Source organism: Crinia signifera, chromosome 11, assembly GCF_055691185.1.
Source record: "Crinia signifera chromosome 11, ASM5569118v1, whole genome shotgun sequence".
In the NCBI taxonomy this organism is placed as follows: Eukaryota; Metazoa; Chordata; class Amphibia; order Anura; family Myobatrachidae; genus Crinia; species Crinia signifera.
Genome location: NC_139227.1, coordinates 103,496,981 through 103,523,263, shown reverse-complemented (window position 1 = coordinate 103,523,263; position 26,283 = coordinate 103,496,981). Strand labels below are relative to the sequence as shown.

Below are 26,283 nucleotides of genomic sequence, written 5' to 3'. Positions count from 1 at the left end.
TTATGGTTTGGGGTCACTCTCCCTGTCGCACACTCACTCTCACACTCTGTATGTCTCACTCTCCTCGCGGAGTTGTGCGCTCTGTCCCCGAGAGATGCTGCCTCTCCTCGGCTCTCCTCCGCGCTCTGATTGGCCGGGGTACCCGCACGTGAGTTCGCTTCGTGTACTGATTGGATGAGCGGGGCGGGAGATAGGGGGGCGGTGCCGAGTTGCCCGGGTAACGCGGGTGATGATGGGCGCCGGTCTCAGTACGGATCGGGGCTCCCGGGTGTCCCGGGTGAGGTGACGGCGCCGGGCGTAGGAGGTTTCCCGTGTGAGGCCGGATCAGCTGGAACCCGGAACCGAGCAGTAACACCGGACGGGAGGGAAAGAAGGAGGAGGAGCGGGGGATGGGGGGAGGAGAGGGGGCGGCTGCTCAGGACCAGCCCGGCCGCTGCTGCCGCTGTATTCTCAGCTCTCTGGAGCCCGAGCATCCCCAGCCCGACACTGACAGCCAGGTGAGAGCCCTGACTCCGGGGATGGTGGTCTGTGACATGTCATCATAGCCACATACATTGGGGGTTCCCCCAATATAACCACAACCTGGTAGGGGGATGGGAGACCCAGTATCACCTTATCTTGAGGGGACCCCTGTATTACTACAGCCTGGGGGGCCCTGTATCACCTTATCCTGGGGGGTGGTCCCCTGTATCACCTTATCCTGGGGGTCCCCTGTATCACTAAAGCCTGGGGGTCCCCTGTATCACTTTATCCTGGGGGGCCCTGTATCACCTTATCCTGGTGGTCCCTGTATCACCTTATCCTGAGGGGACCCCTGTATTACTACAGCCTGGGGGGGCCTGTATCACCACATCCTGGGGGGTGGTCCCCTGTATCACCTTATCCTGGGGGGACCCCTGTATCACCACAGCCTGGGGGGTGTCCCCTGTATCACTACAGCCTGGGGGGGGGTCCCCTGTATCACTTTATCCTGGGGGGCCCTGTATCACCTTATCCTGGGGGGCCCTGTATCACCTTATCCTTGGGGGTCCCCTGTATGACTACAGCCTGGGGGGGGTCCCCTGTATCACTTTATCCTGGGGGGCACTGTATCACCTTATCCTGGGGGGCCCTTTATCACCTTATCCTGGGGAGTCCCCTGTATCACCTTATCCTGGGGGGTCCCCTGTATTACCTCATCCTGGGGGATCCCCTGTATCACTACAGTGTGGGGTGGTCCCTTGTATCACCACAACCTATGGGGGGGGGGGGGCAAGTATCACCACAGTCTGGGGTCCCCTGTGGAAGGACTCCTGTATCACCACAGCCTGGGGTGTCCCCTGTATCACCTCAGCCTGGGGGGGACCCATGTATCACCTCATTATACAGAGAGGACCCCTGTATCATCTCAGCCTGGGGGGGGGGGGGGGTTGACTCCTGTATCACCTCATCCTGGGGGGGGCACCAGTGTATCACCACATTATACAGAGAGGACCAGTGTATCATCTCAGCCTGGGGGGGGGTGTTGACCCTGTATCATCTCAGGATGGGGGGGGGGGGGGGGAGATTTGGTAGGTTTGACCCATGTATAACCTCATTATACACAGAGGACCCCTATATAATATAACGGCTGTATACATGGGGGACCCTATATCACTGGTGTCTCATTATACACAGAGGACCCCTATATAATATAACGGCTGTATACATTGGGGATCCTATATCACTGGTGCCTCATTATACACAGAGGACCCCTATATAATATAACGGATGTATACATGGGGGACTCTATATCACTGAAGCCTCGTTATACACATTATCATATATGGTCGTTGTTTTTTGGGAAAGACAAAGCAAAACACATATCTGGAATGTATCAAATATTCTGCAGCTTTTTATTTAATTATAGTTGCTCTAATTTATTCTTTTTTTGTTTTGTTTTGATTTTTACAAAAGTCTAATTAAAGTCTGTAATTGAAGTAATTAGTGGTAATTACCATGCTACTACTCTGCTAATTGATGCCATTATTCTGCTATTTATTCCAGAATTGCTGCGCACAGGTTTATTTTAGTGTATTGTGTGTGCACGTGCGCACAATCGGACCTGTGTCACTAGCCCTAGTGTGTATATATTTACTGTTATCCGAGCCAAGGGATTCGTGCTGCCAATTACTATATTTTCCGATTCTCTTCTTAATTATCCACTGATTTCGCCTGTTGCCTGTATTTAGATTTTTTTCTCAATGGTTCCGAACTCGCTGGCCCTTTTGTCACCGTATTGTGTGTTTGTTGCTATAAATAAAATAATTGGCTATTCCAGGCTGTGCCTCATGCTGCTGATAGACCGTCAGCAAATACAAAGGTTCAAGGGTTTCCCCAGTCTGTATGCAAAGAGGTAAAGCTGTTCCGTGCGGAGCAAGTAAGGGGAACGATGGAGCAGATGTCTTCTCTCTCTCTCTGTACAAGACTCCATTAGCCTGTAAAGTTCTGTGAATATTCCCTGAGAATCGTTTGCATTTCTGTTTATCTAGACTCTTTAGCAGGAGATAAAATAGCTACAAAAATGGGAAACGGTCGTTAAGTCGACATACATTGGCCTTAGATCGACACAGACAAAAGCTCAACATGGTTAATAATGACAGGGTCATAAGGTCGACACATGCATTAGGTCGACATTGGGAAGGTCAACATGGGGTTTTTCACTTTTTTTTAGCCTTACATGTGCCGACAGGGGGTATTTTATGCCCTTCCATTCTCTAAGGCATGGAGGAACAATATAATACTGTGCTGAACATAGAGAGTGCACCGATATGGTGTCCATGTTGACTGTGTCGACATTTGGGACAACAAAAGTGAAAAAAAAAAAAAAATGTTGACCATCCCAATGTCGACCTAATGCATGTGTCGACCTAAGACCGTCAACCTTTATTTGGTACATAATAAAGTTGTCACATATATTGCATATTATCCAAAAACAGTTTTTTGTTGTATATTTCTTATTTCGATTGTATCTATAAAGCTGCACATATTAATTGAACAGAGATTTTTGTTAATATAGTTTTCGTTTTTTTAGTTGCTGCAATTTTTAATCTTTTGGTGTGATGATTATTTGTTTCTGCAGATATTAAATTGCTGCATGGAATACAAGATCACTCGGATTTAGGATCCCTCTGCTTTCCCCCTGTCCATTCTCCTTTGGTCCCTACATTATAGTTGCATTTCGGATTCGGCTTCTCCGCAGATAACGCTGGGAGTTTGCGCATGGTGGAAGACGGGCGAGACACGCCATGGATACGGGCAGGTTGCTCAGATTCTGGATTGGGCATGTGTGGTGGGATTGCAGGGATGAGTTTTGCTGAAAGACTTTTCGGGATTTTGGAAATGGCTCTTGTGATTGCAGCGGTGGGTTATCTGGATGGATCGCCCAATGGCGGGGCGTTATAAAGGAATACACCTGGTTGTTTTCTGGATTTTCTGAGGGAAAATTAAGGAATACAAATAATCAGGAAATGGAATCGGGGACGGAGGGTAAGCAGTACCAGCGGAGGAAGCCGGTGGCTCACGGCCTGGAGGATCAGAAAAGGGTAAGTCCCAGGCGTTCCCAATGGTCTGGGTGCTGCCTAACGTATTATATGGAAGAGATTACCTTAATTCCAGTGGAGAACTTGTAGTTTATGTATGAGGTTGTTAACACCTAGGGGGATATGTACTAACCATCGGAGATTGGGGATTTTCATACATTTTCTGTTCACAGGTTTACCAAAGATAAAAAGGTCGACCCGATGGGTTGAAATCGTATGAGAAAGGGTTATAGTGCACTAGTGGATGCAAGGATACCTTTCCTTTATGTTTGGTTATTGCAAAACTAAAAACACAGTGGGCGGTATTAAATGAGCCTGATTCGCCATGTTTTTATGGCGAATTTGTGCTGTTTGGCGAATTTTTGACAAAAACGGTGAATCCCCCTATTCAATGAGCAGATGGCGAATACATTTGAAGGTTTTTTTCGCCATGATTCACCGAGTAGCAATCGCTATCTTTTTATGGAGAAGTGGAATGTGAACTTTTAAAATAAAGTGTTTTGTTTTTTACATTTGGTGTAAAAAAAATCAGGGGCATGATATTTTTATTCATGTGCTGTAAGCACATGAATATATATTTAATTTAAAAAAAAAATATATATATATTTTTTTTTTTACACAGCAGCCAGCAGGGGGCGCCGGAGCCGAGCCGCTCATTACATATTCATATATTCACTGCACCCGATCGTTACGATCGGGTGTAGTGAATATACGCGGTCCCCTGCTGGCACCCCCGGGGGGCAGCCTGTGCTGCCTGGCACCCGGGGAGCCCACCTCCCCCCCACAAACGTTCTGGGGCAGGCAGAGAGACTTCCATCTCCCTGCCTGCCACCGTCCTCAGGCTCCATGCGCAGGAGCTCATATTCGCCGGTCAGGGGCAGCGAGCCCCTGACTCGTTGAATACCGGAGCCGGCGAGGCTCCGGAACGTGGCGAATGTGCAGCGAATCCTAAAAAGGATTCGCTGCACCTCGCAGGTATTCTCATTGAATACCGCCCAGTATGTTATCTCATATATATTGGCCCTTATTCTGGTTGACAGCCGTGGGAGTCCACCAAGGGCTGCCCGCACGGCCGACCATCTCCCCCCTCCCCTAACCCCCGCAGGCATGCGAATGGATGATTTGCCTAGTTATCCATTCCCAGCCTTGGGTGCGGGGGAGAAATCACGATTACTTCAGTGCTCGCAGATCTGAGACACCTCTATGGTTGATGTCAGCTGCCCGCACCCGCGCCACTGGGAAATTTGCATGGGAACACCCCTGTGTTCTCATGGGAACGCCCATGAAACGCTGGACATTCCCATATGCAGATTGCCCGGCCCGTCGGTCCTAAACCCAACTACCTCCCACCACCTCACTATACACTCTAAATGGGCTTGGGAGGTTGGGGGAGCTTTTCTAAATAAGGGGTTTGCTATGTAGAAATTGCATGGGTCGTCCCCTCCCCCCCCCATTTAACTCCATGAGGAAGTGTTGATTTATTTTTGGCATGCTTTGTCATCCTTTTTTATTGGAATTATCAAAACCGGGGGGTAATTTACTAAGATCTATTCTATTTTACACTAGATGTTGCTATGGGCAACCAATTAGAATCTACTTCTTATTTATTCTGCACCCTCTAGAAGAAAACAGACAGGATCTGGTTGGTTGCACAGAGCAACATCCCACGTGAAATCTGAACCAATACCGATGCTTAGTTCATCTTCCCCATAGCGTACATTATAGAGATATTAGAAGTCACCAGTGATTGTATACAGTCAGGTCATGAAGGTTGAAGGTGACTTCTAGTATTGAATCATTTACAATAGGGGTGTGTTATGACGCGTAACATATGGGTTTTCCTAATGAAACTTTAAGTGAGGATATGGGATGTTTGTATTTTGGCCATAAATGTGTAAGATTTACCTCTTTTATCTTCCCGTGTGGCCATTATAAGAAGCATTCTGGTATATATAAGATATGTAATATATTGTACTCCTGCAGTCTGTGTGTTTTGTGTCTGCTGGGTGACCCGGGCCTGGACGTAGGAGCAATCTAACTGTATATTGATTTTTTTTTGCTTTTTATGAGGTTCTGGGGAGGAACAGATTGTGTATATATGAGGCATCTGTCTGATCAATGAAGACGTAATTAGTGTGTTGTTTTGGCATGGAACAGGCCCTGTTGTGGTTTTAGCAATTAAATGGAGACTGTCTTGGCGTAGTTGGGATCCTTTATGATGTAATGAGGCTGTTCCATTGTCGTCTTCTCTTTGGGGGCCAGAAGTATCAAGCTTCAAAAAGGGATGAAGTGGAGAGTGATAAACAGCCAGCCAATCAGCTCTTAACTGCCATTTTACAGACTGGGTTTGACAGATGTCAGGTAAGAATTGATTGGCTGGTTGTTTATAACATCTGCCCCCCCATCTGGCCCTCTGTGTTCCTCTTCTTGCCCCAGGTTATAAGGTGCCATAAGGTAGAGCAACATGGATGTCTTCTTATGCCGTGTGGAGCAATGTTACATCACTTAATGTCCGACATGATGACATCACTGGATGTCATCCTACATTATGCCTATGGCTATGAGTATCTTTGTCACTGTGCAATGTGTACCCAGCGGATATGGATATCGGATCCTAGGTACACATCAGAACGAGCTAATGAAGGAAGGAATGATCACTGTTCTGTCCTTTATTAGAATACACCAGGTCGCATGCCAATGTGGGCACCCGCTTATTGGGCATACCGGACTCAGTGTGTATTAGGTTCCAATATGGGCAGCTTTACCTTTAATGTCGGTGTGCATTTAGTGTATCAGATCAGATGTGTGCTATAAGGTAAATACGACCTAATTACTGACACTTCTGTTGTATATCATAAAATCAGGTGCCTTGGGAATTAATTGTATATTAGAAATTGCATCTTATCAGTAATGGGGCCTAAACACTGGGCCATCTGACTTAATCTGACAGTTTGCTTAGAAAATGCCTCTACATTGCTCCGTGTGTAGGGGCCATAGCGATAACGATGGGCGCCCCTGCGATTAAGATCCAACATGCTGGATAAATCTAGTTAGATCACCGGTCAGAGCCAGTGGGCCGGAGAACACTGGCACTGACAGATCGCTCAGTGCTGTGCAGTGCTGTGTGCTGAGCGATCTACATTGATCAGATTGTTCAGCAATATCTCCCCATGTGTAGACCCCATTAGGGGAAATTCTGCGGACAAAAGAATGTTTTCCTACATTGTGCTACAGCATCAAATTCTAATCCACTTTTTCGTTCCCTGCATTGCCATTTATCCAGGCGGAGTCCGTACATTGTATACTGTGCGTTGGCTTTGCCTTTGGCCGAGTAGGAATTGTTTGTTGTCATTGCCATGTGCTGACCGTGGCAGAAGGCAGTGTTGGCATACAAATATCTGCACGTTACACATGATTCATCAGATTATTGCCAGCCAGTGGCCTGCCCAAACGCGTCCGCAAGGAAACACGTGCGGCATTGTGTAGCAGGGTGCATGGCTGATAAATGTAAATGACTTTATTGGATTTGTGCTTGTCCTGTAAAAATAGCTGGGATCGTAGTGTTGGCCGGCATTGGTAATGACAGATGAATGGGATTAGCAGTAATTAACAATAGCTGCTATCAGCATGTAGCCTCTGTGTTATTGATTGGAAATGTGGCTTTTGCATGAACCAGAATATCATTTTCTCATTCGCTGCCAGACAATAGGTCAGAGTTTATGATCTGTGCGGCATCTGTTGTAGACAGCTTTCCCCCAGCCGTACTCTGCAGGCGATAATGATGGAGCCACTTTACAAAAGGTTATTTATCACGGACGTTATTCGCAAAATCCGTACCGTCCAGTTCATTGTAACACTCCATATTTTCTGTTTAGTAAATGTCTGCAGTCCTCTTATTATTCAGGGGAGATTGGAGTTGTTCTTCGCAGATAGAACGCTTGGGTAACTGTATATAGTGATTGCTTACAGCTGTTCTGAATGCTTAGAAAACTAGGGAAAACCTTAAATGGATTTTAATGCTCTGTATTTGATTTATTATGTGTTAATCTGTCCTGCCGCCTCTTCCACACCAGTCCTATGTGGTGCAAATCAATCAATAGAATCTGCTGTCGGTCCCCCCCAGACAAATGATTTGCCTGGGTTCTGACAATCTATGGTGGGATGAAGGAGCAGTTTGTTGATGACAAAATATTTTGGACCTTTTGACACCAGCACATTTTAATTGCTCCAATACAGCTTAATTAACATGCAATTAATTATTTCCTTGCTGCACAAGTCACGGTTGCCATCTGCCGCAGCGACAGGGCGCCCAGTACACGTGTAATAAGGGTGCTGGGAAAGTGTAGCAGTAGGCGGCGATGCTCGGTAGCAGCTGGGGCTGTATACATTGGTCATGCTTTGCTGTCAATCATCCCTGCTCCAACCCTGCCTGTCACTGAGATCATTCCGCTTATAATGATATTTCTACCTCCGATTTTAATGACTCCTCCTGCTCAGATGTCCCCCCCCCCCTCACAACCTCAAAACAAGTCTAATTAATAAAAGATACATCTCAGCATCCCGCCCGCACTGGCATATTTGTTCACACACTCCAGGCCGCACATCTGAGTGCCCGCTGGTAACAAAGAGAGAGCCGGTATTGGTGGAGAAGTGTAAGATGTATTATAGTTTCCTACTCATGGGTGGATTTCTATTTACTTGTAGTGTGTCGCTCTGCTGTGTGTCCCTGACCGCAGATTATACGCTAGCCACAATAGGGAGGATCCCTATGATAAATTCTGGCTAGCTTTTGCAAACATCGGATGTACCAGGGCTTGCAACATTCACGTCTGTCCAGCATTCATAAAAGCTGCTGTTAATTATATACACACACACACACACACACACATATATCTATATATATATATATAGATATATATATATATAGATATAGAGAGAGAGAGAGAGAGTGAGGGGCGGCAGGGACAGGGAAAGTGAGGGATGGCATGGACATGGAGACTGAGGGATGGCATGGACAGGGATACAGGAAGAGTGAGAGTGAGGAACGGCAGGGACAGAAAGACCGTTAGAGTCACAGCAGAGACAGAAGGAGGGACGTCAAAGACAGAGGGAGGGACAACAGCGAGAGCGACAGCAGGAACAGAGATAGGGATGACAGGGAGAGTGACAGCAGGGACAGAGAGAGTGACAACAGAGAGAGTGACAACAAAAACATACAAGTAGGAGAGAGAAAGGAAGCAGGGTAAGATTACCTTACCTTAGGCTGTGATCGGCAGAAGAGGAGATACTGGAGGAGGAGACTGTAGTCAGTGGCAAAGGCGGTGCAGAGGAGGCTGTGGTCGTCGTCGGTGGTGCGCCGGAGGCTGTAGTCGGCTGAAGCAGCAGTGTGGAGGAAGCTGAGGTCGGGACAGAGAAAGTGACAGCAGTGTCAGAGAGAGTGACAGCAGGGACCGAGAGAGGGACAGCTGGGTCATAGGGGCAGGGAGAGGAACAGCAGGGACACGCAGAGAGATAGGAAGAGTGACAGCAGGGACTGAGAGAGGGATAGCAGTGCCATAGTGACAGGGACAAGGCGTGCAAGGAGAGGGACAGCAGAGAGAGAGGAAGGGACTGGATCAGGGAGAGGGATTGCAGAGGTAGGGACACGGGGAGAAGGACAGCAAACACATAGTGGCAGGGGCAACGAGAGGAATGGCAGGGTAAGGGGCAGGGAGAGGGATAGGGAGAGTGACAGCAGGGATATAGGGACAGGGATGGCAAGGGCACCGAGAATGACAGCAGGGACAGCAGGAAGAGGAAGGACAGAGATGGCAGGGGCAGGAAGAGGAATGGAAGGAGCAGTGATCGGGGTGCAAGGAGAGGTATGGCAGGGAGAGGAATGGCAGGGGTAGGGAGAGTGACAGCAGGGACACTAGGACAAGGAGAGGGATAAAGAGTGAGAGCAGGGACATAGGGAAAGGGACGGCAGGGAAAGGAATGGCAGGGGGAGGGAGCGTGATAGCAGGGACGCAGGGAGAGGGATGGCAGGGAGAGGAATGGAAGGAGCAATGAGTGGGGCGCAGCGAGAGGGATAGCAGGGGCGTCCCCCCCCCCAAAAAAGGGAAAAAAAATCCATGAAACATTCATGTCGACCATTTCTTGTATCTACCATTTCCATGTCGACCTTTGGCTTGTGTTGACCCTTTGTCATTGTTTCATATTGACCTAACCTATTAACCTTGTCTAGTGTTCATTCTAGCACCCGCTATCTTTGAAAATCCATGTAATTCCTCTTCCCTGCCTGGGGTGTCGCTGTCTGCTGTAGTGCTTGTAGCACAGTGTGGTCTGTATATCAGCACTGATATGCAAACCAGACCTGTGCTAGAAACACCACAGCAGACAGCGACACCCCAGGCAGGGAAGAGGAACTACTTGGATTTTCAAAGATAGCGGGTGCTAGAATGAACACTACTTGTCTAGATCAACTGGGTGATATCCCCCTAGGTATGTGCGTGGTGGGACATCACAACTGCTTATGTCCCAAATAGGTTTGAGTATTCAGGAGTTAGAAACAGCTGCACATGGACTAAAGGCAGGGACGGGGTGCGCCCATGTGTATGCTGGCGATATTACCCTTAAGATTCAGTCCAGTGAAACACTACAGCTATACACAAACCGCTTCCTGAGCCCTGATCTCATCTGCTGACAGCTATAGAAAATATACAGCGTTTCAGAACTAGGTCCTGGGTTTAGGCAAGGACAGACGGGCCCTTTGATTTTCAGCAGTAATTGATAACTGGATTGTGAGAAGCTTCTGCGAGCGGCACGATTACACACAAGAGAGACCCACCACTCATCCTTTCATCGCAGCCGCCTAAAGCCACTGCTTGATGTGATGTGAAAATGGTAAAAGATCCCATTATCTGGAGAAATTTACAGGAAAGGTCGCGACACAGGCTGGCTATGTACCCTGGTAACAAAATCACTTGGGCGAATTCAATTACTGTCACAAGTTATGAATAACATAGAATACAGTAACGCTGTGTATGTTCCGTGTGCGCTGTGTATTTGGCAGGCTTTGTGATTGGATATAAGCGAAGTCTCCTATATGAAATGTAACTGTGATTATTCATAAGAATCGGACAACACTGCAAAACAAAAGGTTACCGGGACAGAAGCCTATAATAATAGCTTATATGTTTCTACCCTCTTTGGACATTTCTCTGTTCTATTCCAGTTACATTCTGCAGAATAACATATTTTGCAGAGCATTTCCTGCAGAGCAACGAATCCCATTTATGATTTCGAACTGCATGCAATTTATTACAGGAACCGTTTCTTCCATGATCGCCATATGTGTAGAGTTTGGTTAGGATGCATCACGCTGAAATAGTGAACACTATGGAATTGTATGATTTATCAGTGGAATTCAATGAAGGGGTAGAAGTGAAGATCTGGCACCCAGAACCCTAATCGGGTGTGTAATGCTGGGTACACACCAGGACGACTAGGGCCCGATCCCCTCAATCTAGATCCAATTCCGACCAATTGGATGTAGATTGTGTGGTGATTGGGCCCTTTTCTGACCTGGTGTGGACCGATACCGATCCGATGCGCGGTCCCGCGGGTCGGTCGGTCGTTATTGAGATCCTACCTGCTGCAGGTAGGATATCAATGACCACCATACAGCCGGGTGCGGGTCGCCATCGGATCAGGCCCGCTCACGGTGCACATCGTGAGCGGGTCGTGCCCCCCCCGCGTCACCGTGAGCGGGTCGGACGAGACACTGACGACCCGCTCACGATGTGCATCGTGAGCGGGTCGTCCTGGTGTGTACCCTACATAAGCTTGAGCACAAGAAAATGATTATTTGTGGTTTTGTACATCTCAGTACAACAGAGGAACAGTACAGGTAGCACCATGGCTCCACCAAATACCTGGCACCTTGTTACTGTAGGTGGGAACCTGCCTCTATGAGATACGTTTAACCTGTTTTTTTTTTTGGAACATTAGACACCTTCTTATTATGCTTACACCTGTTGCATTACATGATAAATATAATGCATTATTAATTAAATTTATTAAAAGTAGAATAAGTTATTTTTGAGTGTTCTAAAACTTTTTGCCAAATATTTACACACATTGGTGGATACTTGGAATAAATACAATATGGCACTTTAGGGTCTGCATGGAAAACAGGTGTGAATCACAGGATAGATGATGTTAAAAGGTCATCACAGACAAATGGTCGACACATGCCGACGGTTGACATGGAAACGGTTGACGTGTGAAAAAAGTCGAAATGTGTTTTTTTTGGAAGAACTTTTTGATACTTTAATATCCACGTGGACTCTAATTGGGAATACTAATGTGGCAGTGGCCTGAAAGGTGGACACATGCACAAAGTTGACATTGAAATGTCAACACATGAGTTTTTCACCTTTTTTGGGGTGTTAATGTCTACACCTGAGGATGGGGAAGCAATATAAGTGGGTATTGTGTACTCTAACATGGCTGGCCTCACTGGCCATGCTTCTGACCAGGGTCCCATAAATGTTCATGCTTCTGACCATCGCCATGTCAACATTTTGCTTGTGTCGAAATAGTGCATGTCAACCTTTTGTCAATGTCAATGTTGTGCATGTAGACTTAATTGACTGTTGTCCTATAACCTAGATCCCATGGAAAACATCCAGGGTAGAAATGGCATAAGTAACAATAGCGGGCACAAAGGCGCTGGTGTACTATACGCTGGAGGGCACGTGTATAAATATGTACATTTATTTTCTGCACGATAGCTGCTGTAGATAAATAATGGCTGCGACACTCGGCACCAAGAATAAAGACAAACACACAGTTCTAAATGCAATATTTTATGTGACCGCTTCAGAATGGAAATACTGACCTACACATGCAGTCGGCAATTTACCATCCCTATCCATGTATAATGAGGAACGGGGGGAATGCATTATGAAGAAATAGAATTTCCTGTACAAAGGGAGCGCTGCTACATTGTACATGTAGAGAATAACTTTAATATTTCTGGAGTTACAAGTAGGGGTCCTTCTCCCGTATTGAGCTGTATTTCTCACGGTTTCCTGCATTGTATCGTTCTGCTGTAAATAATAAAGTTACACATATTCAAGATTTGCATCAACAACCACCTCCAGGGTGCAGTTGTCAACTCCACCCCCACCTTCTAAGCTATATTGCAGTTTCCTTTGAAAGCTGACAACTGGTGACATTACCTGTTTTCTTGCCATGTGCCACTTTGTTACATGTAAACTAAAATGTTCTGTAGTAAAATGTATGTTAACGTGCCCAAACCATGTATGTTAATGTCAGTGGCGTAACTATAGCACCGCAGCCCCCGCGGTCGCGGGGGGGGGGCTCTGCATGTGGGGGCGCCGGGGGGCTGCGGTGCTAGAGTAATGCCCCCGCCCCATCCCCCGCAGGCTTACCTGTCTGCGCGTCCCAGCTCCCCTCCTGGCTTCAATCAACTCTATGGAGACGGACCACGATAAAATGGCTGCCCCATAAAGCAAACAGTTCTCTGAAACTGTCTGCGGTATGGGGGCGGTCATTTTATCGTGGTCCGTCTGCATAGAATTATTAATTGAAGCTAGGAGGGGAGCCGGGACGCGCAAACAAGTAAGCCTGCGGCGATGGGGGGCATTAACGGCGGGGGGGGGGGGCGCCCCAAACCAAGCTACGCCACTGGTTAATGTGCCCACACCATGTAGGTTAGCGTGACCACACCATGGGCTGTATATTAGGGTGACCGCACCATGTATGTTAGTTCCCACACCATGGGCTGTATATTATAATATGTATTATTCAGATCTGAGCTCAGTACACATTTGTTTGGAAAATGGGCAAAACCATGTGCACTGCAGGTGGGGCAGATGTAACATGTATAGAGAGAGAGTTAGATTTGTGTGAGTTATTTTGTTTCTGTGCAGGGTAAATACTGGCTGCATTATTTTGACACTGCAATTTAGATTTCAGTTTCTGCACACCCCACCCAAATTTAACTCTCTCTGCACATGTTACATCTGCCCCACCTGCAGTGCACATGGTTTTGCCCATTTTCCAAACAAATGTGTACTGAGCTCAGATCTGAATAAGGCCCACGAGGTAAGGATGCCCCCCATGATGGAAAGCTGCAGGCAGTATGGGGGAGATGGCTTTGGGGATAAACCCCCACCGGCCATCGTTTTGTACCTAACACACAACTTGTTCAAGTGAATCCTGATTTTTTTTTTTTTACATTTCATAAAAGCATTAAATGCAGATCTCCGACAAGAAATGTAATGTAATAACATAAAGAACATTCTGTTATAGGCCCTGGACACCATCCAAGGACTTGTAAAGAAAACACATCTTTGTAGACATATTGAACGTGTTAATACAACTTGCAAAAGTAATGAAAGCAGCAACTGAGGATCTGACAAATGATCCAACTAACTTCATTACACAACAACTATCAAACTTTATTTTTCTCCACAGTACCGTTAAAAAAAAGTTTCCATCCCAGTTAAAGGTAACTAGGATGGGAACTTACTAATGCAGGGTTGGTCGGGATTCACAATCCTGGCTGTTTAAGGACACAAGCGGGACAGGTGGAGAGCTAATACCGAAATATACTTACTGCTGTCCTATCCAACCATAGATCCTGGGGTCTGGGTTGGGTTGTATTTTCTTATGTCATAGTTTTGGAACATGCTTGTAATACATGCAAAATTACAATGCAGTGGCGGATTTATGCTATGGGCTGCAACCCCACCCCCAGTACAATTCGCAACCTCAGCTCCGTGTTACTGAGGCTGATGCAATCCATGACTGTGCTGGCTACGCTGTGACTGGCAGTGACCTTCTATTGGAAGTTTTACCTGCCTGTCAACCGCTGGCCGGACAGTGCCATTGGCTTTTACTCCCTCTGGTAATGCCAGACCAGGCTGCAATTAGCAGAGAGAAGAGAAACCACTCCCTGCCTTTCTGGCAGGCCTAGCTGGCTTCTACGGGCTGCAGCACATGCAGTCCATGGCCATTGTTTTGCACATATGAAATCTGCCCACCTTGGTGCACCGGTTCTGGCATCTGCCAGATCCATTGTGTTGGTGCTGATAGAGCCGGACTGTCTCCTCCTGTCCGGGAATAGGTAACACAGGCACATTGGAGAAACCGCTGCTGCTTAATATTTCAATAACTTTCTAAATAAAGCATACAGACACTATGCATATCATATGGGTCACCTAGCATCTTCATTTTATTTGTATCAGTTGTATGCTCCAGTTTGCACAAATGATAGAAGCCACTGAGCTGAATCTAGATAAGATTATTGGTAAGACAGCGGTTCACTGGGACACCATAATACTATGTGTGGTGGATTGACCGGGATTAGGGGGCTTCCAATAACTGAGAAACTTGGTTGGGTCTGTGTGTGTCGTGGCAAAAAGACCAAAGAGGGGGACTCTGTGGCAGAGACCGGGGAGGGGGGTCTATGTGTAAGAGAGACCGGGGAGGGGGGTCTATGTGTAAGAGAGACCGGGGAGGGGGGTCTATGTGTAAGAGAGACCGGGGAGGGGGGTCTATGTGTAAGAGAGACCGGGGAGGGGGGTCTATGTGTAAGAGAGACCCGGGAGGGGGGTCTATGTGTGAGAGATACCGGGGATGGGGGTCTATGAGTAAGAGAGAGTGGGGAGGGGGGTCTATGCGTAGGAAAGCGGGGAGGGGAGTGTATGTGTAAGAGAGACCGTGGAGGGGGATCTATGGAGAGACCGGGGAGGGGGTTCTACGGAGAGACCGGGCAGGGGTCTATGTGTAAGAGAGATCGGGGAGGGGGGTCTATGGAGAGACCGGGGAGGGGGTATGTGTCTAAGAGAGGAGGGGGAGGGCGGTCTATGTGTAGGAGAGACCGGGGAGGGGGATACATGTGTAAGAGAGACCGGGGAGGGGGGGTCTATGTGTAAGAGAGACCGGGGAGGGGGGTCTATGTGTAAGAGAGACCGGGGAGGGGGGGTCTATGTGTAAGAGAGACCGGGGAGGGGGATACATGTGTAAGAGAGACCGGGGAGGGGGGTCTATGTGTAAGAGAGACCGGGGAGGGGGATCCATGTGTAAGAGAGACCAGGGAGGGGGATCCATGTGTAAGAGAGACCGGGGAGGGGGATCTATGGAGACACCGGGGAGGGGGGTCTATTAATAAGAAAGGGTGGGGAGGGGGGTCTATGCGTAGGAGAGCAGGGAGGGGAGTGTATGTGTAAGAGAGACCGGGGAGGGGGGTCTATGTGTAAGAGAGACCGGGGAGGGGGGTCTATGTGTAAGAGAGACCAGGGAGGGGGGTCTATGGAGAGACCGGGGAGGGGGGTCTATGTGTAAGAGAGATCGGGGAGGGGGGTCTATGGAGAGACCGGGGAGGGGGTCTGTGTCTAAGAGAGGAGGGGGAGGGGGGTCTATGTGTAGGAGAGACCGGGGAGGGGGATACATGTGTAAGAGAGACCGGGGAGGGGGGGTCTATGTGTAAGAGAGAACGGGGAGGGGGGTCTATGTGTAAGAGAGACCGGGGAGGGGGATCCATGTGTAAGAGAGACTGGGGAGGGGGATCTATGTGTAAGAGAGATCAGGGAGGGGGGGTCTATGTGTAAGAGAGACCGGGGAGGGGGATACATGTGTAAGAGAGACCGGGGAGGGGGGTCTATGTGTAAGAGAGACCGGGGAGGGGGATCCATGTGTAAGAGAGACCAGGGAGGGGGATCCATGTGTAAGAGAGACCGGGGAGGGGGATCTATGGAGACACCGGGGAGGGGGGTCTATGAGTAAGAAAGGGTGGGGAGGGGGGTCTATGCGTAGGAGAGCAGGGAGGGGAGTGTATGTGTAAGAGAGACCGGGGAGGGGGGTCTATGTGTAAGAGAGACCGGGGAGGGGGGTCTATGTGTAAGAGAGACCAGGGAGGGGGGTCTATGTGTAAGAGAGACCGGGGTCTATGTGTAAGAGAGACCCGGGAGGGGGGTCTATGTGTGAGAGATACCGGGGATGGGGGTCTATGAGTAAGAGAGAGTGGGGAGGGGGGTCTATGCGTAGGAGAGCGGGGAGGGGAGTGTATGTGTAAGAGAGACTGTGGAGAGGGATCTATGGAGAGACCGGGGAGGGGGTTCTACGGAGAGACCGGGCAGGGGTCTATGTGTAAGAGAGGAGGGTGAGGGGGGTCTATGTGTAGGAGAGACCGGGGAGGGGGATCCATGTGTAAGAGAGACCGGGGAGGGGGGTCTATGTGTAAGAGAGACCGGGGAGGGGGATCCATGTGTAAGAGAGACTGGGGAGGGAGATCTATGGAGAGACCGGGGAGGGGGGTCTATGTGTAAGAGAGACCGGGGAGGGGGATCTATGGAGAGACCGGGGAGGGGGATCCATGTGTAAGAGAGACCGGGGAGGGGGATCTATGGAGAGACCGGGGAGGGGGATCCAAGTGTAAAAGAGACCGGGGAGGGGGGCCCATGTATAAGAGAGACCAGGGAGGGGGGTCTATGGAGAGACCAGCAATGTTTGCATTTTGTGTGCTGAAGACCTTTCCCAAGGCACAACATTTGATTAAGACCAAGCATGTTGCCGCATCTGAAATCAAGCCTGCGTTCTGTAACCGTATTTCCTTCAGGTGATTCATCAAGTGGATATACAAAGAAGCATTAGGGTGACAGCCGATTATTACACCTTTACACAACATAAAGAGATTGGAATTCATCAATGTGATCGAAGTCAGAAGTCAGAAAAAGAGCAGAAATCTACGCTAACTATTCCTCAGCTCCTGTGCGGCTTCCAACATGTATTCCTGTGCTGCTCGGATAAATATATTCTCTTCTCTCTGATGCATCCTGGTAGCGGACGTGTTATTTTGCTGCTTTCTCGGCGCTCGTACTTTGCTGGATTTATAGATTATTTTTTTTTCCATGTTTTGATTTGCCACCAAATCATAGTTAACCCTTTGTGCGCCAAGTGAATTTGTCAAAATAGGTGTGAAAATTGCCAAGCAAACCTTTTTATTCATCACAATGACCTGTACTGTTACCTGTTAAATTACGGTCTGGTTTACACAACATTTTTTTATTTGAATTTATATAACAAATGTGAGCGACACTGGTGGGGTTTTTGTGGAAAATTTTGCACATCGCTCACGGAGATGTTGGCACTCATAGGGTTAACTACTCTCCAGGAAGTTGCAGGAGACTCGCTATTTATTGGATAGTTCCCCGCTGCACTGGAAGAGGGGTACTGCTTTCCGCATCCCACCCACTCTGCAGGGAAGTGGGCAGGGTAGGCAGACAATTCCAGGAATCGCGGGTCACAATGAAAGTTGTTTCTTTATGCTCTCATCAATAAGGAGAGAATGCTGAAAACCAGTGGACTGGGCAATATATTAATGCCAATGGCTGTGCCTGAGATCGGTCCTCTAGCCTCACACTTTGGGGTCTTTATTACCCCCCACTCCTATATGAAGAGCCAAGGTTTAAGTTTTACTGTGCTAAAGATGTAATGTTGCCCGTTTGTCCTAGACCCTTATCTATGAAGATGAGAGTTCCATTGAAGATGGGATGTTGCTATGCACAACCAATCAAAATCAAATTCTATTTATTATCTTCTAGGATGTGCTAATTAATTAAGAAGTAGAATTTGATTGGTTGCTATGGGTAACATCCCATCTTCAATAGAACTCCCATCTTAGTAAATTTACCCCGTAGTGTGTAGCGCTCACCGTGATCCAGGCCCCGTAGTGTGTAATGGTCACCGTGATCCAGGCCCCGTAGTGTGTAATGGTCACCGTGATCCATACCCCGTAGTGTGTAATGGTCACCGTGATCCAGGCCCCGTATCCTGTAATGCTCACCGTGATCCGGGCCCCGTAGTGTGTAATGCTCACCGTGATCCAGGCCCCGTATCGTGTAATGCTCACCGTGATCCGGGCCCCGTAGTGTGTAATGCTCACCGTGATCCGGGCCTCGTAGTGTGTAATGCTCACCGGGATCCGAGAACCGGGCCCCGTAGTGTGTAATGCTCACCGTGATCCAGGCCCCGTAGTGTGCAATGCTCACTGTGATCCGGCCCCGTAGTGTGTAATGCTCACCGGGATCCGAGATCCGGGCCCCGTAGTGTGTAGCGCTCACCGTGATCCAGGCCCCGTAGTGTGTAATGCTCACTGTGATCCGGCCCCTTAGTGTGTAATGCTCACCGGGATCCGAGAACCGGGCCCCGTAGTGTGTAATGCTCACCGTGATCCAGGCCCCGTAGTGTGTAATGCTCACTGTGATCCAGCCCTGTAGTGTGTAATGCTCACCGGGATCCGAGATCCGGGCCCCGTAGTGTGTAGCGCTCACCGTGATCCAGGCCCTGTAGTGTGAAATGCTCACTGTGATCCGGCCCCGTAGTGTGTAATGCTCACCGGGATCCGAGATCCGGGCCCCGTAGTGTGTGATGGTGTAATCGCAGTGACACCAGTCGGTAAATCCAGGTGACACCTCTTGAACAAGTTTTGTGCAGAGACCTCTGGATTTTCCTCATTATGCTTCGTCTTGGCTGTTCTGATCGCCAAGGTCAGCCAGTGCACAGTAGCTGTGTGATCAGCAGGGCTGGCTCTGGGCTGCATTAGTGCAGGAAGCAAACCGAGGAAGAAATAAAATGTTTATATGTTGCGGGCTTAGAGGAGGAAATACTTATGTAGTTATATTTCCTTCAGGAGAATAATTACATTTTCCCCATAAAACAATAACCGTACTGTAGGTAGCAGAGCTTCATAAAGACCCTTCGTCTGGCTGGAGACGTCTTTGGGTACTGACCACAGAGAGATGGCTCCGGTCTTTCATGTGTTCCAGTTCTGATGTCTGTGTTTTATGGGTTAGTGACCCCTGAATGTAAGTGGTGGGCAGTGGAGGATTATGGGTAGACAGCTGCCCACTTTTGCACCAAGATGCAACGATAACCTTGTCCTGGTACCCAGACACACTCCAACTGACCATACCTACTGTCTAGGGGGGCACAGGCATGACAGGGCACAGTGCAATCGGTTGAGGGGGACGGTATAGGAGTTGGGTGCAGTTATAATACAGCTGATGGTCAAAGTGCAGCCAATTATCATTTACAGCCTTTATATATATATATATATATATATATATATATATATATATATATATATATATATACAGCACAGCATACCCTGCAGTGGGGTATCTGTATGGCTGACCGATAATGTCTAGGTCAACACTGACCAGAGGTCGACACAAGTTTTTCACAAATTGTTAGCATTTTGTGGAATGTTCCATACTTTACCATCCACGCGTACTCCAATTGGAACAGTAACATTGTGCGAGGCACCTACGTGCTCAGGTGTCCACATTGGACATCATTCTTTTCAAAAACCCATGTCAACCTTTTCATGTGTCGACCATTTTCATGTCGACCCTTTGCCTGTGTCAACAACTTGTCAATGTCGACCTTGTGAATTTTGACCTTTTGCTGTTGACCCAATGAATGTCGACGTAGTCTGTGTGATTGCGGTGGGCTGCAGAAAACGGTTACTTATTCACATCAGCGTGTAAGTTGCTCTGGAACCACAGATTTTGGTATTTTATTTGCCCTAAAGCAAAAACAACAAAATAAATACAGTATTATCAGTTTTTAAAAAGAATATATAAAATCAATGGTGTCCTAAAAATAAAAAATAAAACCTCTGAGACTAACGATGTTTTTTCCGCCATCGTGACTGGCAACCAGAGAACAGGTATCGTGATGACAGGGCCGGTGCTAGGGTGTCCGGCGCCCTCCTGCAAACCATACATTTTGCGCCCTTTCACATTACCATTGCAACAAGCTGCAGCCCGATTGTGGGAGCGTATGCAACATGTGATCCTATGGAGGATCTCGGGTGCATGTAAATGTATGCATAAACCATCTCAGTGCTGCGTCCGCAAAATGTTGCAGGCACTAAAGGTGCCCATACACGCTGCGAGAATCGCGTACGTTATGGGATAGATTGCGGACTGGCAGCGGCACTGGCACAGCACACTGAGAAGAGGGAAGGAAGGGGAGGCGGCGCTGCTGCCTGTTCGTCATTTGATTGACAGCTGACAGGCGCAGGGAGTAATGGGTAGGGGGCAGATCCGGACATGACATGTCATCCAGGCATTCACAGACAGCGCTACATGCCTCAGCGCAAGTGTCCGTGAGGAAGAGGGGGCAGGTCGCAGGAGAAGGACAGTGTGCGCGGTTCAGGGAGCTGCTCAGCCTCTCCATTCTGCCGTCCACTGTCAGACAGGCGCTGTGGGCGGCGTGCAGGAGGCAGTGACAGTGAGGGCTGAGGCAGCTTTAGCAGAGCAGGGAGGGAGACAGCGCCTTTTCAGCATGGCGCCTCCCTGCTTTGCAGGAGCTGCTGAGTGGGTAGCGCCGGCCCTGCGTGATGATGCAAACACTGCAGTGCGTGGTCACCTGTACACTGAGGTAGCGCTGGCTTAGGTATCGGTTCTGATTATAGTCCATGTGGTGCGGTTTGACGTTTCTCCGCCTGGTAACGTATCTCTGTAGTCACTGTCCTGTTGGAGAAGCCGGCAGCAGCCTGTCTCCAGCTAGCTCTGTTGACATCAGCATCTAATGGGGATAGGAAGCAATCGATACCTCTAAGGACACTAGGAGACACGCACATAAAATATTAATTGTCTTGGCGGGGTCAGACGAGGTTTGTTATTTATAAGCAGCATGTTCAGAGGAGTTTGCACTCCAGCATCTCCGTCTCCTCGTCCAAGATCCGGCGAGTGATGATGCCAAAATCCTAGATTACAGCTTGCTATTATTACTACTAGTATTCATATATATCTACGTATAACATTAATAATAATAATTATTTTTATTATTGTTATTGTTGTTGTTCCAATATTTTGATTAAATGTAGGCAGTGTGTGGTTCCCCAGCTGTGGTGGAACTACAAGTCTCAGCATGGCCTGTCTACACAGCTGGAGGACCTCAGTTTACTTAAGCCTGACTATAAGATTTCTTTGCAAATCAGCACTGTGTACAGCTGTTCTGGGTGTGGAGGGGGTGGGTTGGGGGTTGGGGGGGGGGGGGGTACCGTCAGCAAAGATCAAGATTAATCTGATTCTTCTTTAACTGGCCACGGTTACAGGCTGGGATACAGGTAATTGAAAGCCTACAACCTCATCTATTGCTGGCAAATAAAAATGCAATGCTGAAAATAAGATTGGTGCGAATACGTAATATCGCCTGCGAGTCATTTCCCAGTGAGTTACTGGATTGTGTCACTGTCTGCATCCTCTGGCCCATTCCTGACCTATTCCCAGTCCCTGTACTGCTGGCGACCAGGGACCCGGCATCATTAATATGCATCAGTAAATGTTTCCGCGCGTTCAGCCTTTCCTAATGGCTCAGAAAGCCGGGGGTTGTCTGCTAATTTACTCAATAAAAGTGCTGGTAAACTGCAATTCTGAGCCAAACTGACACCAATTAGATGCTTGCAAATAGAGGGGAGGGAAGAGGGGAGAGGCCGAGGGCACTGGGCTATAATGACGGAGGGTAAGAAGGCATACTCCAATCAATATGATAATGTATAATTAGATATAATAGAATTGTGGAGGTGCTCCCAGGGAGTAGGGTAATCGTAGTCAAAAGAGTTAGATATCCAAGAGAGGATATCGAAAAAAGACTCCCGGGTGGGGCACAGCCTTCTAATTGAAAATGGATAACTGTTAATACAAAGTTTATTAGTTAAAACATGGCCCTAATTCAGGGTCAAGAAAGAACAAAAGACAAAGACAAACAGATAACACTTATGGACAATATATGAGAAAGTAGTGAAATATTATTTCATAGTAGATCTGTCTGGGGATTCAATGGAGAGAACGCTCCAATCAATCTTGGTATGTGCATATACACATATGGAATCCTAATAGACAGGAAAAAACCTCAAATACCAATTTATATTAGAAATAAATATCAAAATTAGCTAGAATCAGTTTACACTTGTGTCTCCTGTATATGACAAAATTGTGTGGACTGGGTGGATCTGAGTGGCTGGTTGATAGCAATATGATATAGGTATAGAGACACCTGAGTATGGGTATGCTAAGGGAGTCGCTGCTGCCTGTGCATGTGACGTTAATCAGTGAATGCGCAGTTGAGCGGACTCCGGGAGCGTCACAGGTGTCAGAATATAGATGAGGGAGTTTCTGCTGTTTCCAGGGGTGACCTGTCTGGCTCTGTTATACAAAGTACAGCGCAGAGTCGGATCCAGGGTCCCCCAGAAATGAGAGAACCCTGAATAGAAGTGGATTATAAGGTACCCCTTCACCCTTTCCCTGGTGTTTGCTGCTATCCTCTGTGTACAGAGTTATCTGTAGTGAACAGAAGTTGAGCGATACCACCCGGGTGGTGAAGTGTAGAAGGAAGTCAAAGTTGCACGTGAATAGGTGGTAGCACGGTTGCTTGTGCAAGACACAATAAGATCAGCGACAGTTTTATAGAGAGAAGGATGTCCAGCAATCTAGACCATTGGTGCTAATATGGATACCCAGATTATAGTGGCTAGAACTGGTGCAGATGGTGATTCCGGCATGAGATAGTAATATTCAGAGATTCAATAGAAGTTACAGGTGGCTGCAATTTTTCGTAACAAAGGACTGCAATTTTTCGTAACAATTCAATTGATGCCACATAGAGTTATGTGGGGTACTAGTGGCTGGGGCAAATTGACTGGATTAGCGAAAATTAGTAGTCACGGTAGATACCAACAGTAGATGAGGACTGCTGATAAGAGCTGTAGGAAAAGTTCCTTGCACTATATAGTAGTAATCCAATAATGCACTATTGTTTATCAAGTTCACCAAAGTGTGAAATGCCTGCAATGGTGGGTTTAGTAATCAATGTGTCATAATTAAGCTGTAATTAGTTACAGTAAAAAATTGCAACAGGAAACATAAGTTAATACATTGCTATATTCAGCGCGAGGAACACAAATGGATACAATGTTAAATTTCAGCGCTAGAATTTAAACATGCAGTAAGGTGATTACCACAGCCTAACAGTCAAAAAATTCAATAGAGGTTTCAGGTGACTGCAAGTTTTTCAATCAATGCCACATAACATAATGTAGGGTAATAGTAACCTGAGCAAATGTAACTTTAATTAGCAAAATTTAGCAGTCACGGTAGATGCCAGCAGTAGATAGAAACTGCTGTTTAGAACTGTAAATAATGTTCCTTGCACTATATAAATAATCATACAAGATTAGCAAAGGGTGTGGGAAACAGCAATTATAGGTTCAGTGTAAAAATTCATTTGATGCCACCGGTAATTAGATAAGTGCACTGCACAGTAACTATCTGTTCAACAAAGTGTGAGATGCCTGCAATGATGGATGAATAATCAATGTGTCATAATTGAGATATAATTAAGTTACACTAAGAAAGTGTAACAAAAAAACAAGTTGTTACAATGCTGTGTTCAGCGCAAGAAACACAAGTGAATATGATGTTAATTTCAGCGCTAGGATTTAAACATGTAGTAAGGTGATTACCACAATCCTTCCTAATAAAACGTCCTGCACTATGTTATAGGTAGTAACAATTAAGCAAGCATAAATAATTAGGCAAGCACAATTTACACAGTATGAAGAGGCTGAAATGCATATACTAAATTCAGCAGATAAAGGATATTACGCTATAATATGACACCCAGGTTCTGTACACAATAAGATTTAATAATCAGCGCAGATAATCAGTTGATTGCCACTAGGGCTGATACACTCACGGCACTTGGACCCGTAGTAATCGCGTTATGGATAATCCGACCAGTCTGACAGGTGCATGCAGACAGGAAAAAGGCACTGTGGTAAGGAGGGCGCAGGTACAGCCAGGAGAGACGTGCCTCTATCTTTCACAGATGTCGGGATCCCAATCTTATGTATAGTGGAGGGAGCCGGCGCTGTATGCTCAAAGAGCGCTGGAGTCCGGGTGCCCGACAGTCAGTGTGCCGACACTGGGTGTCAGCGGGGACCGGCAGATAGAGCGTGTGCTCTGAAAGTTCCAGAGTCCAGGTGCCCAAAAGGTGAATATGCCGACACTGAGCGTCAGCAAAAACCAGCAGGTAGAGCTGCGCTGTGTCTGTTATTGGGGCAGATGTACGGTCAAGGTTGTTAAATACAAAAAGCCGGCAGTATACTTAGAAATGAGCTGCCGGTCTGGCGTCAATCCTGGGGCGGGTGTAGTCTGTGTGCTGAGCCGTGAAGAATCGGCGGTGTGTTAAAAGGTGAGCTGTCAGCTCCAAAGATATCCGGAGTCAATGGGTGATGTGCTCCGTGTTCTGGCGCAGTCTGTCAGCTACAGGAAGACTGTCTAGCAGGTAGATGAGGCAATAAAGGTCCCGCTTGTGCACAGCGGGAACCACACGAGACGTACGTTTCACCGTTAAGGCTTTCTCATTATGGTCGAAAGTCATTAGGTCGAATCCATTAGGTCGACATGCTAAAAGGTCGACATGACTCTAGGTCGACATGGGAAAAGGTCGACATGATTCTAGGTCGAAAGGTCATTAGTTCGACAGGTCATTAGTTCGACAAGGTCATTAGTTCGACATTGTCTATGTCGACATTCACAAGGTCGACATGGGGTTTTTCACTGTTTTTTTACCTGAATGTCAACACAGTCGACATGGACACAGTTTAAAGTGCACTGCATCCCCTCGCATCGCTCGCTTCGCTCGCAATGTGTCGGGCACGGTGCCTCGCTACGCTCGGCACACTATTTTATTCTCCCACCACGCCCTAGTGGATGGTAGGGCATGAAATACCGCCTGTCGGCACATGTTGGCTCAAAAAACAGTGAAAAACTCCATGTCGACCTTGTGAATGTCGACATAGACAATGTCGAACTAATGACCTTGTCGAACTAATGACCTGTCGAACTAATGACCTTTCGAACTAGAATCATGTCGACCTTTTCCCATGTCGACCTAGAGTCATGTCGACCTTTTAGCATGTCAACCTAATGGATTCGACCTAATGACTGTCGACCATAATGCAGTAGACCAAATGACCGCATCCCTTTCATAGTACAGCTGGTGTAACAATTGCCGGGAGTGACTGCTGCAAAATGTGCTGCCGCCACTTCTGTCATTGGGCGGTATTCAATGAGCCAGAATCGCCAAGTTTTATGGCGATTCTGTGTTTTTTTCATGTGTGCCGGCGATTTTATGAGCTGTATAAGCGAATCACCCTATTCAATGACCTGTAATCGCCGATGACGACCGGTGAATGAAGCACCAATCGCCAAATGTTATTCTCTACAAATCGCCGTTTTTTGTCTCTAGGATTTTTCATGGGGAATCGACGGTAGTTGAGGGGAATCGCCAAAAGTGTATTCAATGAGAAGTTGGCGATTCCTTTTTCTTGTTACATATCGCCGTTCCTCACCGAGTGTCCCTCGTCATCTTTTTCTGGTGAACTTTTATAGGAACATGTGAAATAATTGGTTTTAAGGGTTCTATTTAACTATGCAAGTCTAAAGTATTATTATTTGCTGCCCTTGTGTGATGTCACGGTCGTAGAAGTGCTATACAAATATATATTTAATTTTTTCAGGTATTTTTTTTTTCACCCACAAAGCACTGCTCTTACCCATGGTGCACCTCACTTACCCATGATTCTCCTCCCCACCTCACTCCTTCGTTTGCCCTTTGAGCAGAATACCCAGCG

The 26,283-nt window shown here is 47.3% G+C and overlaps 1 protein-coding gene across 1 annotated transcript in view; it reads left to right on the top strand.

The window, feature by feature from the left end:
* The first annotated feature begins 220 nt into the window (after positions 1 to 220).
* The window catches only part of NAV2 (neuron navigator 2), a 426,783-nt gene continuing 400,720 nt past the window's right edge, over positions 221 to 26,283 (top strand). The window contains exons 1-2 of the mRNA XM_083164058.1: positions 221 to 497; positions 3,101 to 3,563. Coding sequence (XP_083020184.1) covers positions 3,489 to 3,563 — 75 coding nt within the window. The 5' untranslated portion in view covers positions 221 to 497; positions 3,101 to 3,488. The remainder of the gene's footprint in view (positions 498 to 3,100; positions 3,564 to 26,283) is intronic.